The sequence below is a fragment of the Thunnus maccoyii genome, chromosome 16 (assembly GCF_910596095.1).
Source record: "Thunnus maccoyii chromosome 16, fThuMac1.1, whole genome shotgun sequence".
Lineage (NCBI taxonomy): Eukaryota > Metazoa > Chordata > Actinopteri > Scombriformes > Scombridae > Thunnus > Thunnus maccoyii.
In genome coordinates this window covers 18,984,369-18,999,774 of record NC_056548.1, presented here as the reverse complement: position 1 = coordinate 18,999,774, position 15,406 = coordinate 18,984,369, and the positions used below count along the sequence as shown (strand labels likewise).

General features: G+C 41.5%; 1 protein-coding gene across 9 annotated transcripts in view; it reads left to right on the top strand.

Annotated features, from left to right (window-relative positions):
- The window catches only part of dnajc17 (DnaJ (Hsp40) homolog, subfamily C, member 17), a 51,847-nt gene that overhangs the window by 1,970 nt on the left and 34,471 nt on the right, over nucleotides 1-15,406 (top strand). For all 9 annotated transcript variants that reach the window (XR_006100457.1, XR_006100455.1, XR_006100460.1 and 6 more), the window contains exons 2-10: nucleotides 5,669-5,738; nucleotides 7,339-7,397; nucleotides 7,492-7,579; nucleotides 7,795-7,871; nucleotides 8,567-8,690; nucleotides 9,501-9,550; nucleotides 11,691-11,768; nucleotides 13,758-13,838; nucleotides 14,565-14,684. Coding sequence is in view for 1 of the 9 variants with exons in the window: in XM_042437030.1 (XP_042292964.1) it covers nucleotides 5,669-5,738; nucleotides 7,339-7,397; nucleotides 7,492-7,579; nucleotides 7,795-7,871; nucleotides 8,567-8,690; nucleotides 9,501-9,550; nucleotides 11,691-11,768; nucleotides 13,758-13,838; nucleotides 14,565-14,684 (747 nt within the window). In the remaining 8 variants the exon portion in view is untranslated. The remainder of the gene's footprint in view (nucleotides 1-5,668; nucleotides 5,739-7,338; nucleotides 7,398-7,491; nucleotides 7,580-7,794; nucleotides 7,872-8,566; nucleotides 8,691-9,500; nucleotides 9,551-11,690; nucleotides 11,769-13,757; nucleotides 13,839-14,564; nucleotides 14,685-15,406) is intronic.

Sequence of the window (15,406 nt, the reverse complement as noted above, 5' to 3'; positions counted from 1 at the left end):
CCACTGTTGACCTTCCTCTGAGCATGGCTGGCTGATAAATGCTGGGGAAGCTGGTATGTCAGAGCCTATGATTTAATGACAATGGATGACTGGGGTTTGCTTTATCCTTGTACTGCTAAGGGAGGCTGCTGTTGAAGGCTAGCTGCCCATTTAAAGAGCTGTGCTCATGCATATCAGTGGGGCTTGGGTAATAATTGCCTAAGTGAGTCTTCTACCTACCACAGATTGCTTGGTGAAACAATGTCAACAGCTGAGACCACACAAAATGTCTTGTGGTTTATTCAGTTTCTTAAATAGGGGTGTACCTGATGTGTTGCAGTGAATGCACCAGCTACATGCCTGGATGATTTACTTGCAGACAGAAAGCATCCAAGGACAGGTGATCTTATTACAAACTTACAGTGCATTTTAAATTGCTTGCAATGACAAGTAACTTCTTTACCTGCTTGTTCAGGGCACTTAGTTTGCAGTAAAGCTACTCTGTGCTGGCTGGCTGTAAGTCTTTCTGCAGGTGCAGGCAGTTTAAGCAGCCCATTGCAGGTGCTGCTTACAATGCGTTACCGTACCAAACAAATGTTATGGATGCCCATTATTCCTTTCGGAGAAGGCAGTGCCACTGGGAATACATCCTGGATCTTAAGGCTTGGTGATGTGGCTAAAAAAGGTATCACAATATTCATGAGAATATTTTCCTGATATCAATACAAGTGTTCAAATTCACAAGTAAAAGCATCAGATTTTTGTTAACTGCAGTGATCTGTGTTTCACAGTTCTGAGAATTCCCCCTCTGTGTGCTGGGGCACATCATCAGTGATGTAATCTGGGGTCATGAGATGTTTCTGGTCTTTCAACACCAGACACCCTCATCCAGCTGATTTATGTTAAGTGCAATGATCTGTCTTCGACTGATATGTATTACACCAGACAAACCTCTTCCCATATGATGTAAGAATAAGAATTTTTGGTAGTTTTTAATTACAAATTTCTTGTAATTTTGATCAACAGAATTTCATAAAATGCTTAAAAAATATGGTCATCCCATTTCAATACAATCTAGTTAAAAGTTAACATAGGGAAATTATTGAAATAAATGCCCAGCCATAGTGGAAGTTTGGCCAGGTCACTAAACACACAAACATATGGAAAGCGGCAACGATGTTTCATTGTGTCTCTTCATTAGAACAAAATTTTCTTCTCTTTTTTCACTGCCTTCTTCTATTGTCATGTCCTCTTTTCCCGTGTCCTTGCTCTTCTCTTTACCTCTCCCTGTTGTGCCTGTTAATATTTTCCTCCAGCTGATAATGTCCCATAAATGGCAGAGCATTGTAATTAAGGAGGATGGGCCCATGGCAGATCAGGCAGCTAATCAGCCACACAGGCTATAGGCTCTAATGGGGCAGTGCTGTGGCTGCACCAGGACTAGTTTGTCAACTATAATTGGCACCAAAGACTGGTGTAATGAGGACAAGATGTGGGCATGCAGTTACGACTGAAGCAGACAGTGATCAGGGCGTCACAGAGAGGCTGTTTTTCACCAGGCACTAACCATTAGGCTACTGTTGTCCTGCTGCTGCAAGATCGGAGGTTTTTCTTGATTCCTTTGGTTCCTCCCTCAGCAAACGAAAGCGTGGGAAATAGTTGAGATTTCCGCCATTCACTCACTGTCGTGTATGAGACAAGGAAAGCATGTGAAAATCTAGAATAATTCAAATAGCAAGAGATGGATAATTAGACCCTAACATTTCTGGTCATCTGTAAGCACAAGGACAAACACTTGGTTTTAGCCAAGGAGTTCGTATGGTTTTCTTTTCACATGGTCTTACTCATAATTGATTCAAGAGTCAATCCCAAAAGGTCATGGTGAACCGCACCAAGATAATTGCTACAGTAATTGACTGGATTAGTGTGTCCTCTAGGAAGATGTCACTCGATCTGAGAGCTCTTATCCACACATGTACTAACCTCTTCAAAAGTTGGCCTGCTTCGACTTCTAACATGTAGACCAAGGGGTTTCAAGGTCTTCTAGCATCAATTAAAGCTTGCGTGTTACGGCATTGACAGGAATAATCATGTATTAATTTAACAAAACAGCATCGGAGGCACGGTAGAGACAAGAATGGTGAAGGATGGAGTGAAAAGGAAAAGAAGGGACTGAAAAGGAAAAGAAAGGAGGGAGGGGGGGATAAAAGGCAAAGCATGAGAGAAAATGAGGTAGGATAATGAACTGATATGCAGAAAAGTGCGTGTGTTAAGTGGATCTTTAAACTGAAGCCAGTGAGACAAATATGATGATGTGCATTATGGCTGTGCTCCACCAGAGCAGCATCAATGATGACAGCTTGTACTTGTCAAACAGCTCAGCTGGCCAGACTTTTGTCCTGACAATGTCAAACATCTGCTGTGTTTATAACAGATGTGGAGACATGTTTATCTTGTCAGCTGGCTGCAGGTGATGAAGAACATGAGAAGTAGAGTGAGTGTGATCTGAGGACACAGGATGAGTTCTTTAAGGACCATACCGGTGGTTTTGCACGTTTTAGCCCAGTTACTATAAATCATGTGCACTTCATGTAACACAGTTAGAGAGATTTTTTTTAAACACTTGAGGCATCCATAGATTTTCAATGGTTTTGTACAGCATAAAAATCTGTTACTACACAAATATTGTGTGTTGCATTACAGTGAACAACAAGTTAGCATTAATTTTTTTGTCAAAATTAAAGTCAAGTCTGTCTTAAAAAAAACAGTCAGGTGCCCAAATGAACATTGGTACAGTTTTTTCTTGCTGTAATCATTCCTCCTGTTCATACAGGCCATTAGAAGATCCCCTTCAAATGTGCTTACAATATAAGTGATGGGGGTCAAAGTCCGCAGTCCTCGTTTTGAACAAAACGAAGGTAGTATGAGGCTTCAGCCATGAGAGTTAGTCATATAAAGTGGATATGTTCTACAGTTACAGTCTTTTATTAAAAATTTCTCTCTTTATGCCTCAACAGTGTTTTCCTGTTGAGCTACAGTGGAGGGATTGTAACAAAAAGAGGGAATCTGGCACTAAAACTGAGACTAAGACTGTAACTTTGAAATATGTTGACTCAATTTTGAAATTAGCTTCAGCTAAACTCTTAAATACATTTTTGAACAGGGGGAGGACTGTGGATTTTGTCCCCATCATTTACATTGAAAGTGCATTATGAAGGGATCTCTTAATGTCCCGTATGAACAGGAGGAACGATTATTACAAGAAAAAGCTGTGTCAGTGTTCATTTGGACACGTGACTATCATTTTAGGACAGACTTGAAAAATTGTGAACCTATCCTCTAAATTATTGTTGTGACTTGAATCAATCTGCTACACCATTACCAAGATTAATGCAAAACCGATGACAGAGGGCTCCATACTAATCAGAAGGTTGGTGTTTCAATCCCTGACTCTTCCTGTCCACATGTTGAGGTGTCCTTGGGCAGGATACCGCCATCAATGTATGAGAGTGAGTGTGGATGGGTGAATGAGTAGCACAAACATTGTAAAGTGCTTTGGATAAATGCCGTCACTTACCATTTACCAGAATTGATTTTCATACAGCATTGAAATGAATAGAAACTCTGCTAGAAACGAAAGGAAAAAAACATCCATAAATAAAAAACTAAAACTGTATAGTGTGCATTTGTAAATGGTTTGCAAAAACACTAAAGAATGCAAAATTTGTAGTCAAAGAGAACTAAAACAAAAACACCACTATAGTCCTTTAAAAAAAGGCTCCCTGTGTGTTTTTGAGGCACTTATTGGGTTGTTTAAGTCTGGAAGCTCTCAAACTGTTATCGCTGCCTGCGCATTGCACAGCGGTTTCCATAATGCCTCTCTGCTTCACCTTGGTCCTAGAGAGGAATGACGTTGCGGTTATTTTTTTATATCTGTACATGGATGAAAGACAATAAATTTGAACTTGAATTTGAGTTTTATTTCCTTTTTTTTGTCCCTCATTCAAAATATTTGCAGAGATTGTAGAAAGCCATAATACGAAGAACAGAGGAAAGAAAAGGGAGAAACAGACAGAGGGAGGCTAAAAAGGGGAAGTAGGCTCAGGCCAACAGTAAGCATATGTGTTTGGCGCCAGTCCACAGCCCTGCGTGTCAGTCTCGATCTGTAAGAAGGCTGTGTGTGCCAAGCAGCAAGACTAAATAGCCCTTAATGATGTCTAGTCTCTCAAAGCCCTCTCAACGAACCAAGTTCTCATTTGTTATTGGAACTATAAAGGAAAAAAAATCGGATGTTAACCAAGAGATAGAATAAAGGACTTGTGACATTTAGGAGTTGTCTGAGCCATGATAATCTCTAGAGGCTTCATTGGAGGCTTGTTATGCTTTTGTATAATCCTGCACATTGTACTTTTGACAATGGGCATACAGCCTAATGTGTCTAAATTGACTGTTATGGAGACTTATTGGAGTTGCTGAGAAAAAGGCTTGGACACTGATGGTTTACACCATTCTGCTCAGTTCCCTCACAGTTGAGTTTTGTCCCCCCCCAACCCCAGTAAAGTCAGCTCTGTATGCTTTGGCGTGCATTCTAGAGATACAATTGTGCAAAACAACACACAGAGAAGCGGTACATATGCCAGAGGACAAGGCGTCCAATGCAAACATTTCCCAGGCAGGAAAAGAGGAGCTCCCAGCTTCTGTGGCTTGTAGCATACTGGCAGGAGATTGATTAGCGCTACAGGGAGGGTGTGTGAAAACATGCACAATAGTGGCATGGATGATTAAGGTTGGTGAGAAAGTGTATGTCTGTATGTTTTTGAAGTTGTGTGCAGACAGCTCCAGCGCTGCGCTCTACAGCCCCCTCTGGTCTCCACGGAAAGTTTCTCTGCTTGCTTCCCTTCTTTCTCCAAAGGAGCAGAGATCTAATGAAAACCACCTTGTCATTAACTGGTCCCTAGAAGGACCAATGAATGGTTAACATTCCAAGCAGTGACCCAGAGTTAAAAAAAATCAGCTATAACTAAAACCTCATATGACATTACAATACTCAAAAGTATTGTTTAGTTTTTCCATTTTGGCTGTCTGAACCCCCCCAAAAGTCTTGGCTACCAGCCTAAGATATTAATGGCGGCCTTCTCAGATTTATTATAGACAATGGCACTCTGTTTGTTGTGTTATTGTAACATTTTTTTCAAGGTTTGAATAAAGATGGACTAATACTAGGCTCCAACTCAGGACACATTTATCTTGCAACCTGGCAACGGTCCTTGGAATAGTTTGGAATTCTTGTGCGGATAATTCACTGTGCAGTATGTGCTGCGGTGGATAGATTCCATTAACAACGTGTCAAAAGGACACGAAGCAGAGGATCGGCTCAGGTGTTGATTCGATCCAAACAACACAGTCCCAAATTTTTATTTAAATGCAGACCACATTTCACCCCCAGTACTTTCATGTCAGACTTTTACCATTTGTGCCATTATTTTTATGGGACCATCATTTTTTATTCAGACTTTGGTTTTCTGGGCCAAGGACGACAGGATACAGATAATTGGTACCGAGAGTAATAATTTAACTTTCATATGGCCAAAATCTGTGCTTAAGTGGATGATTCATTCTTTTTGTATCCTAATCAACATTTCCCACTCTACAGTACATACCTTCAGGTGTTTTTCTCTTTTTCTCTCAGATCAAGAAAGCTTATCGACAGAAAGCCTTGACATGCCATCCGGACAAGAACCCAGACAACCCAAAAGCAGGTGAGTGAACAAATGAATGTGTTTGTTTCTCCTGACCTTGTCTCCCATTTTGAGCCATAAAGCACTGTCAGTCACTCGGCAGAGCTGCAGTATTTATGATTTGTTTATGCAATTTCTGCAATATTTTTGAAAAATTAGAGTTAATCATCTGACCAAATAGCCATCAAGCTCTAGAACCAAAGTACTTCAGTGTAGCGCTCTCAGCAAGTTAAACCCTGCCAGACAGTTGAGCCGCAGCACTCTGTAGGAAGTCTAGCCAACGCCTGTCTTTCCCACCCAGCTTTCTAGCCAGACAGAACCAGCCAAACACCAGCATCACCACTAGCGCTTCCACACTCCATCCCTCCTTGGCTTTCTGAGTCCTTCCGCGGCCTATTGCCAACCAGCATGTCTACAATTAGACCGGAAAATCTCAATGTAGCATTTTGTCGGGAGGGGGGAAAAAAAAGGCACCTTGGACAAAAGGCTGGTCATGAGGCATGTTTTCAAGTGAGGTTTATGTGGTTTCTGGTTGGTTCAGACAATTCCTGATTATGTCAGGAAAAAAAAAACTTGGGAAATTGGTGGAGTTGGGGGGTTGAGAGGGATAATACAAAAGCAGGGGGTCGGTTTCCCAGAAATGGAAAAGAAGTGGTTTGGAGGGCCTCAACACTTGAACCCGCACATGGACAGACTTGGTCTCTATCGCACGAGAGCGGAGCAAGTCTTGGGACTTGCAGCTCCTCAGGGGAAGGTTGTATGCATGTAATAGGTGAATTGGGGGTCATGATTCTTCACTTGAAGACACAGCCCACTATCCCTCTTTTTCCTCAACCCCCCATGTTGTGACACTCTGAGCTGCCTAGTAGGCATGGCAGGTCTCCCCCCAGTTGGATTTCATTCCAGCCCATTATATGTGTGGAGGTAACCTGACCACCTCTGCTGGCTGCATGATCTCCAGAGCCTCCTGTTAGTGTGCACTGCCAGTCCCCACAGGGAGTAACAGTATCGGCCCGTTAGGCCTCCCATAAGTGAATGATTAAGCCTGGCTAGTATAGTGCAGTAGTGTGGCGGTTGTATGATTGGGAGTGGGATTGTGGTCTCCCTGTGTACTTTTGTGTGTGTGTGTGTGTTAGATGACAACTGGGGAGGTGGAGTCTTGCGTGGTAGTGGTGATTGCGGCAGCGGCCCCTCGAGGTGCTCTAATGGAAGATAGATGGGGAGGCCAAGGGTTTGTATGGGAATGCAGGGCTGTGTCACTGGAGGAAATAGGTTTCGTGAGACTTACGGCACCTTTTAAAACTTATAATGTCTCTGTTTTTCTCAACTCTGTGTCCCAGTGTCAGTTTGAAGATGTCATGCTGAGTGCATAATGCCTCTTTTGGCATAAACCCCCCTGTGGATGTCATGTTCTCCGTCTCTTCACATCAGCATCAACTTCTCCTCTATTTCCTGTGTAAAAGGATTATAATCTACAAATTTATCAGTGAAATTAACAGTGAATTGTTAACTTTTTTTTAAAAGCTCCTATAGCAAGTGTTCCTTATACAAAAACCTAAAAGCTTGTGTGTTTTTGTGTGTTGTCAGTTCGTATCACTTCTCTCGTCTCACTTTGTTCTAGCTGAGCTCTTCCACCAGCTGTCCCAGGCTCTCGAGGTGCTTACCGATGCTGCTGCCAAGGTAAGGCCACTCATGCCTTTAAGCCTGTTATAAAGATGCTGATACACACTCACACAGAGACGCAATTCATCCTGGTGTCTAATGCTGTTTTCAGGCTGCCTATGACAAGATTTGTGCTGCCAAGAAACAAGCAGAGGAAAGAAACCGGAGACTAGATGACAAGAGGAAAAAAATTAAGCTAGGTGAGTTCCTTTTCAAATTTCAAGGCATGTCAAGGCTCTTGATTTACTCATTATAGTGTAACTGGCTAGTGTATTGACATTGTAAATGGTTATATTTATATTTAATAGGTTTAGTTGTGAATTATATTCCAGGGTTAACACACCAGTGCTAACACTCTTCTCTCTTAAATTTGTCTGTGTGCGTGTGTGTGTGTGTGTGTGTGTTACTATGACAGACCTGGAAACCAGAGAGCGACAAGCGGAAACTCAGAGCCAAGAGGAGGTGCAAATAACTAGAACACTTGAAGAAGAGGTAAGAATTTATAAAAAACATATGAGAGATGATGCTGCACTGAACGCTGTCCTGGAGAAGATGCAAAAAGTTGAAGATAAAATTTCACTATACTACAGGCCTCAGGCATGCACTGAGAACAAGGTATTCCAGTGCATCCAGGAAACTGAAACACACCCAGGTGCTTTTATTCTGTTTTTCATCAAATGCTCTCTTCTGATTGAGTCGAAATCTTCCAAAGACTTGGGTCAGGAACAAAGGCGCTATCTGAGTGAGGCTTTTTTCACTGCCATATCATAATGATCAGTAAACCCATTAGGTGATATTGCATGACTTGATGCACTTTGTTCAGGAAGCCAATGATAAATAAAAATGGTGCGCATGCTTCCAAAGTGAGTCATGGCAGTTGCTCGATGTGCTGCTTTAATGCATGTAAATACTTATGTGGCCATGTGCGTTTGGGAAGGAGAAGGTAACCAGTAGGTGGCACTGTTCCATTTTCAGTCTCATCTCAAGGTGTTGTTGCCTTCACTGATGAAATGAGGTGGTCTGCACACTCTCTCCTAGAAACACAGACTAGCAGATAGAGTATCTTACAATGAGAGAGCAATACGAGCGATGAATCAGTGCTAAATGAAAAGTCAAGGTGCATACTTTTGTTGTCACTCAAAACTTAATTCACATAATTATATTGTATGTGTCTCTTTCCCCCCCAGATTGCTCGTTTGAGGGAGGAGGGATCCAGGCAGCTTGAAGAGGAACAGAGGCTCATCAGAGAGCAGATCCAGCGAGAGAGAGAAGCACAGCAGCAGCAGCAAACAGGGGACTACGCTCAAAGAAGTACTTTGATTTCCAAGATTTAACCTAGTCCAGTCTGCTTCACTCCAGGTTAAGCAAAGCAGTTCAGCGCAGTCCAGTCCTGCCTGGATAAGTCCAGTTTGATCCAGTGAAGTCTTTTTACTATCCAGAAAGCCTCAGTTGAGTGAACCCCCATCATCAAACTGTCATTCCAACCACAGCAGTCACCAGGCAGCCTGTGGTTCACCAAATATTATTCACATAAACACAATAACAATAATTGAATGTATATTTGAATTTATTTGAGCTTTAAAACACTTTGAAGAGGACTATTTTAGTTTCTTGGCAGCAAGACAACTTGGCACATTAACATAGAAATGCCAAGCATCCTGCACACACGAAGCTTTAACATCAAACTTTTAACCTCTTGATAATCTTTTTGCATTAAAGCCTCTGTGTCTCCATGCTGGAGACATGAGGGAATTAAGAGTCTAGTAAACCAATTCTATGGACGTGTGGGTATTTAAGGGAAGTACTGAGTCTTGGCCCTAGACTAAACCTCTTTTTGTGGCCGGACAATTACAGTTGCTCATGCATAGTCAGCACATCATTTGAGTCTCTTCCTTTTGCATGCAGTCAGGCCTCCCCAGCCCTCCCCCAGATTATTGCTCTGTCTGTTCCATCTTGGGGGTCACTCAGTGGATCATAAGACTCTAGCAAGAGCCATACATTCACCATGTGACAGACAATTGCAAAATAGTTGTCCATCTTGAATCCCATATTTCTTCCAACAGTTGTTTCTTTGTCTTCTCACATAACTCTCTCATCTCTCTGTTACTCATATTTTCTCAGACTCAGGAGTGGGGAGATGTTCCAAGAGCAACGTGACCCCCAAATTGAAGGTAAGGTTTTCGACTGTGGGGTTTTGGTCAGAAGACAAAACTGGGAAGAGGGGTCAGGATGAGGGTTGTAATTCTTGGAGAATAACACAGGAACATGTAAAAGGTATACTCAGGAGGAACCGCTCCATCTGAGTGAAAGTACAGGCAGAACCTCAGTGGGGATTTTGATGGAACCTTAGACATTTGTAATTCATTATTTAGAGACCACATACGCTGTCTCACTACTGCGCGCACAGGCTGTTCTAACGCCTGTTCTTCCAGAGTTGGCCCGTCGTCGTCAGGAGACCTGTAACTATGCCAAAAGAGGGCTTATTATATTTCCTCCTGGAAACGGCCTAGCCTGCGCATATTAACGGACACTGGGGATGTTAGCTAATGTGTTTAGACATTAAATCTGGTTTTAAAATTTGATAGCCATCCAGTGCAGCAGTATATTCCCTGACGTTTGTGTGTTCAGTTAGAAAAACAAACAGCAGCCATAAGACTGATAGCATCACGGGTCACGTTCATGGACATGGGAACATTACTGCATAGATGATCTTAGTGGCTGTTGAATACTGCCTATGGTTTGAAAAAATATGTAAAATTAATTAAATTTCAGGTTTTTAATATTGTTGTAAAGCACAATCAACAACAAATTTAATTGCATTTGATTTAAAAAAAAAAAAAAAAAAGGAATTAATTTTGTTTTTAGGCACAAATATAGAACTTTTTCTTTGGTTTTCCTTATTGATTATGAGTCATAATATACCTTTTAACTTGGTTTCAAAATGATCAATAATTCAGAGTTAAACCAGATTTTTAGATTTAGAAAAAATATTTAGGAAGGTTATATAAGTGAGGTTCCACAAAATTATTAACAGCCTTGTTGCATCACAGAATGATATAATATGAAGTCAACCATGAACCAAATTTTAACTCTCACAACACTTTGAAATCACATTGTCAGTTTTTATTCCTTTTGATATGCCATGTTGTGCATTTTAGTGTGCACGAGGTATATGAATATCAAACGCAGAAAGAGACAATTTGGGTTGGTTTCACTACCCTATCTGTATATTAATTTAAATAAAGAGCAGGAGACCACAGCAATGTATCAGTGTTGTGAGCTGAAACCGTAGACATCACGTCATGCAAATACCTTAACATCTTATTCAAAGATTAATGGGTGAGAAGGTTATCAGTGGTTAAAGGAGACGGATCTTGGATGGAGAATGTACTTTTTTACCGTAATTCTTGGTAAAAGAGCCTATGTAGACATTCCCAGAAATCTTCTGTTTCTTCTCTGACAGTGAGCAGAATGCTGGAGCTGAATCAACACTTAGTGCCTGCCAATTATAATACTATTTTAAGCAGTTAGTGTGATATTGGCTAGGCACTGCTGTGCTTTGTAAATGGATATGGGTATAAAATTGCACAATATCTCATTTTAGGAGTACAGGAACTCACATCAGCGTTTAGTGAGACAACTCCAAGCAAATAAAAAAAAAAAAAAATCATAAATTGTCTTGTTGCCTTTTGTGGATGGTGCTTCTATGCAGAAAATAGTTGAGCGGTAATCTCTAAAATACCATTTACATAGTGCAATATGGAAAGCATCAAGACTGAAGTAAAGACCCAGAAACACTGTTTCACAAGCAAATAAGTTAACCACAGTTCAAACAAAAAGTCAGCACACACCAGAGGGGGGGCTTTCTCTCTTTTGGCCCTCAATTGAGCACTTTGGGCATTGACCTGCTTTGGATTACTTAGTCATTATTATTGTGTCTGGTATTGTGCCTTAATACTGAGAAGCAATAGTTAAGCAGGTGACTCACCATGTATTCTCTGGTGCAGGGATCCAAGTGTTGATTTTCACCCTTTCTAGCTGTCCTGCACCCTTGGTATGAATGGAAATTGACTGCAGGTCTCACAGGTGGTGCCAGGGTGATGTTCCAAGAGCTCAACAATGTCTTTCTCCCATAGCTCCAGTCTGTCCTGGTGTTTATAGTAATCTGTGTGTCATCAGAGAGAAACCTGCCTGGCATGCTTTGCCTTCTCGTCATAGCTGACTACTGATTAGATATTATCATGCATTTCTCGTATTTTTCAGTCCTCCAGATTGATTGACCTCTCTCCTCTGTTTTCTTTGTCTTTTCAGTTGAAGTGGAAGTGTAAAAAAGATGACGACACGAATGGAGGCTACGGTCAAGACACTCTTTTAAGACTTCTACAAAAGGTTTTTCCTGATTTCCAGATTTCCTGAAAATTTAAACCAAGCTTCAAGGGTTACTAATGACTTACACAACACACCTGCTCATCTTAGGACAAAGTTACCATCCAGGGTTGGGGGATATAATAATATGCAGTATATGCTATAAGATGATTTTTCGCTACCATTCATATGGAGGTAGTTATGGCTTTAATATCTCTGCTTGCATTAGGAGATTGCAGGCAGTGTTGCAAATTATTGAGCAGGGCTGCATTATGGTAACTACAGTTACACAATTTTGCATCAGTGAAATGAAGTGCCTTCATTATTCAATTCACTGGTTTAACCAAAACCCACATTCCCATTTGGTGATTTTATCTATAAATGGATTCTGAATTGACAATCCACAAAATTTGTTATATCATTGTACGTATTTTTTGTTTCCTGTGCCAAAGCAGAGCTCCAAACCTGCCTGCAGAGTCCATCCGTATTTGAGGTCTGCATGACATCAGCGCTGTAGATTGTTTTATTCTTCCCCTTAAATAAGGCCCATTAAGTTTTGTTGCAGTGAAAGTGCTGAAGGCAATGTTGTAGTGCCCTTTTAAAGCCATGCACGCCATTGTTTGTGCCCCTCTTACCAGGTGATTAAGCAGTACCAAGGGAGGCATTAGGAAATGTGCTCTTCTCATGCAACCCAGTACCACCTTATGCTGTGATCCGTCACGAGGGCTTTTGGTGTGGCATAGGTTGGCGTGAAATGAGGATAGGGCAAGTGTCACTGACGTCAAGCTGCCCGGAAAAAGGCGTTTGGATTTCTCCTCCGCACGCACTCAATCAATATGATCCCAGGCAGGAGGGCTGTGTTGGAGGCAAGACTGTGGAAAAAAAACAACTGTTGCTGCCTTTAAATTCTTAAGCAAAGGGAATGAATTTGAGAAAAATATTTTGTTTGACATGGCAAGCTCTAATGAGTGACAGTTAATGGTTTGGGCAAGTAGAAATAGCCACCACTGTGTGGGAAAGCGAGTATGGTATGTGTATACTCGTGCATGCGTACGTGCGCGGACTTGTGTACTTTGGCCGATTAAAGTAATACATCTTCGTTTAAGGGTGGAAAAAACATGTTAAGATATTTATATTTTCTGAAACAGAGGCCTTTTGAGAGTCTCCTTTGTCACTGTTGGCTTGCTCCACAGTGTCCTTACTAAGCATTAGCATTCCTGGACTTTCCCGTTCCCAGAAAGCTACATTTTCACAGAATGAGATTCTCAAAGGCCATGTCCTTCCTCCTCTTTGCTCCCAAAGCCCTGCTTTTGGCGAGGAGAGGTTAACGACAGAGGGCCTCGGTCACAGGTGATATAAACCCTGAATAACTAAAAAAAACAAAACAAACCCTTTGCTCTGCTAATGACCGCATTCAATAGGGATCCAGTTTTAATATCGCCTTCTAAGAGCTGCTTTTAGCCTGCCTTCCCGTCTTTCCATCTCTCTCAGAGGTCAGGGAATGGCTGAGATGCTCTTTCCCCCACTCTCCTTTTTGGCCAACCATTCCTTCTTATTCTTAGTTTTTGTGGAAGGGAGCTGGATGAGAGATGCATCTAATTTCAGCCTCCATGCTAAAATATTGTTTATCAAATGCTGTCTCTGCACCAGGAGTAGCTAGAATTATGACATCCAGTATTGCCTCTTTTCGCTGATATCATAGAGGTCTCACTTAAGCACATGATGTGCCTTGAACGTTCTTTGCAGTTTTACTGGCTCAGTCCCAAACATACGAACCCGATCATTAGAGATTAGGTTTAATAACCAAACAAATATTGAATCCTAACTTCTATTCCAGAAGTCTGTTATAATCACCAGCGTTTTTTGAGCCTTTGAGAATTTTTGAGTCTGCATATGCTTTGTGTTTTCCTGGTTATGGGTTGTGCTGTGAAAGGAAATACTAATTTGAATGTTTTGCATCTTTCCTCTCCCTCCATTTGACTTTTGTTTTTTTCTACCATCTCTTACTTCTAGTACGGGGATGTTTTGAATGTGATTGTATCGAGCAAGAAGAAAGGAAGCGCTGTAGTTGAATTTGCAACTGTGAGAGCAGCTGTAAGTACCTAACTCTTCCTCACTCAATGCTCTTATTTCATTTGTTCAATAATGAAAATCTTTTCCAAAGCAGATTTTTTCATAGAACCACATTTCTTTACCACTCATTCGCCTCGAAGTCCCACGTCACCTGCTGAGTTTGATTATTACTAAGAATGACACCTGTCCTAGACTTCCCAGTCCCAGGGCTGTCTCTGCAACCTAAACTGATGATTTAGTCATCCTGTATAGTTGAGATCTCTGCACTGATGGGAACCAGCAGACGGAAGGACTTGAGCCACCTCATTGTTCCACACTGTCTGGATCCTCAGGCCCTCTGTTGTGATGGTGTACTTTGTTGTTGTGGTTTCCTGACCACGGCGTGTGGTTTTCCTCCAGAAAACATGTCTGCCAGTCTGCTGGGATCTGGGCACAGGTTCTGTGGTCTCCGCCTGCCCATCTCCATGTCCCTGCCAGTTACAATCCACCTTTGTCCTTTCCTGCATGTGGTTTTCATATGTAAATTATACAAATTATCCCTGCACGCAGGTGAAAGATGGATATAACACTTTTACATACAATATGTCAGGATAAGGAGGATTAGCTTTCCTATCCCAATATATCCCTAATTCTTTATTAAGCAAGCTTTATCAAGAAAAGATCTTGCCACAAAATATGTTTGTGGACATGACCTGTTCTCTCTTGATGTCTATCATACCTATTATACCTATTATTTTGTGTCTTTAGGAGCTGGCCGTTAAGAATGAATGTGGCCTGAGTGACAACCCATTGAAGATTTCATGGCTTGAAGGACAACCAGAAGTTGTTGCTCCAGCGTCACAGCCTGGCCAGTTCATGTCTACACAGGTACTGGTATAACCTGAAAATGCATTGTTGGAATTCCCTCTCATTAAGCACATCAGCCCTATGTTACAAAATCTTCCCGTGTACACTGCTTCCAACATAAATACTATTTCCTAAACACTGTCCCACAAAGAGAGGTATGTAAACCCTCTGAGGTTTTATTTTCGTATCAGTGGTGCAAATATTGCACCAGTGCTTGCACTCCTCATTTTTAGCCTAGAACAATGTGTTTGGTTAAATGGGCCTCAGTTTATTTTCTTTGGAGTGGCGAGGCGCTGGCCCGGCACTGGCCCAAAGCCCCCAGTCGGCCGCTCATTAGTGGGTCTGACTTGGAGGACCCCAGGAATGTTGTGTTACACATAGCAACCAGGAGAAGCAGTGCGCTATAATGGTGGCCTGGCACGTGAGAGTGACTAAATGCCAGCACTGGTGCCAAGTGAGCTTGTGTCCCCATAGCTCCTGAAAATAAAACAAAATGTTTTGTCTCTGATTTTCTTTTCTTTTTGGTTATTTATATTTTAGTATTTATAGGCCGTAAGATTCCTGCACGAAACTAGTATGTTTTATTGTGAAAAACTATTTCTTACCTAGATGGAAATATGTTGCCTCCTGTGATTTGGAAATCACAGTAGTCCGTATTGTAATCTTTTTAAAATGTATTTTGCATGGCTAATATTTTGTCTTTTGCTGCCAACACATATGCAGACACCAAAGGCACATTAACT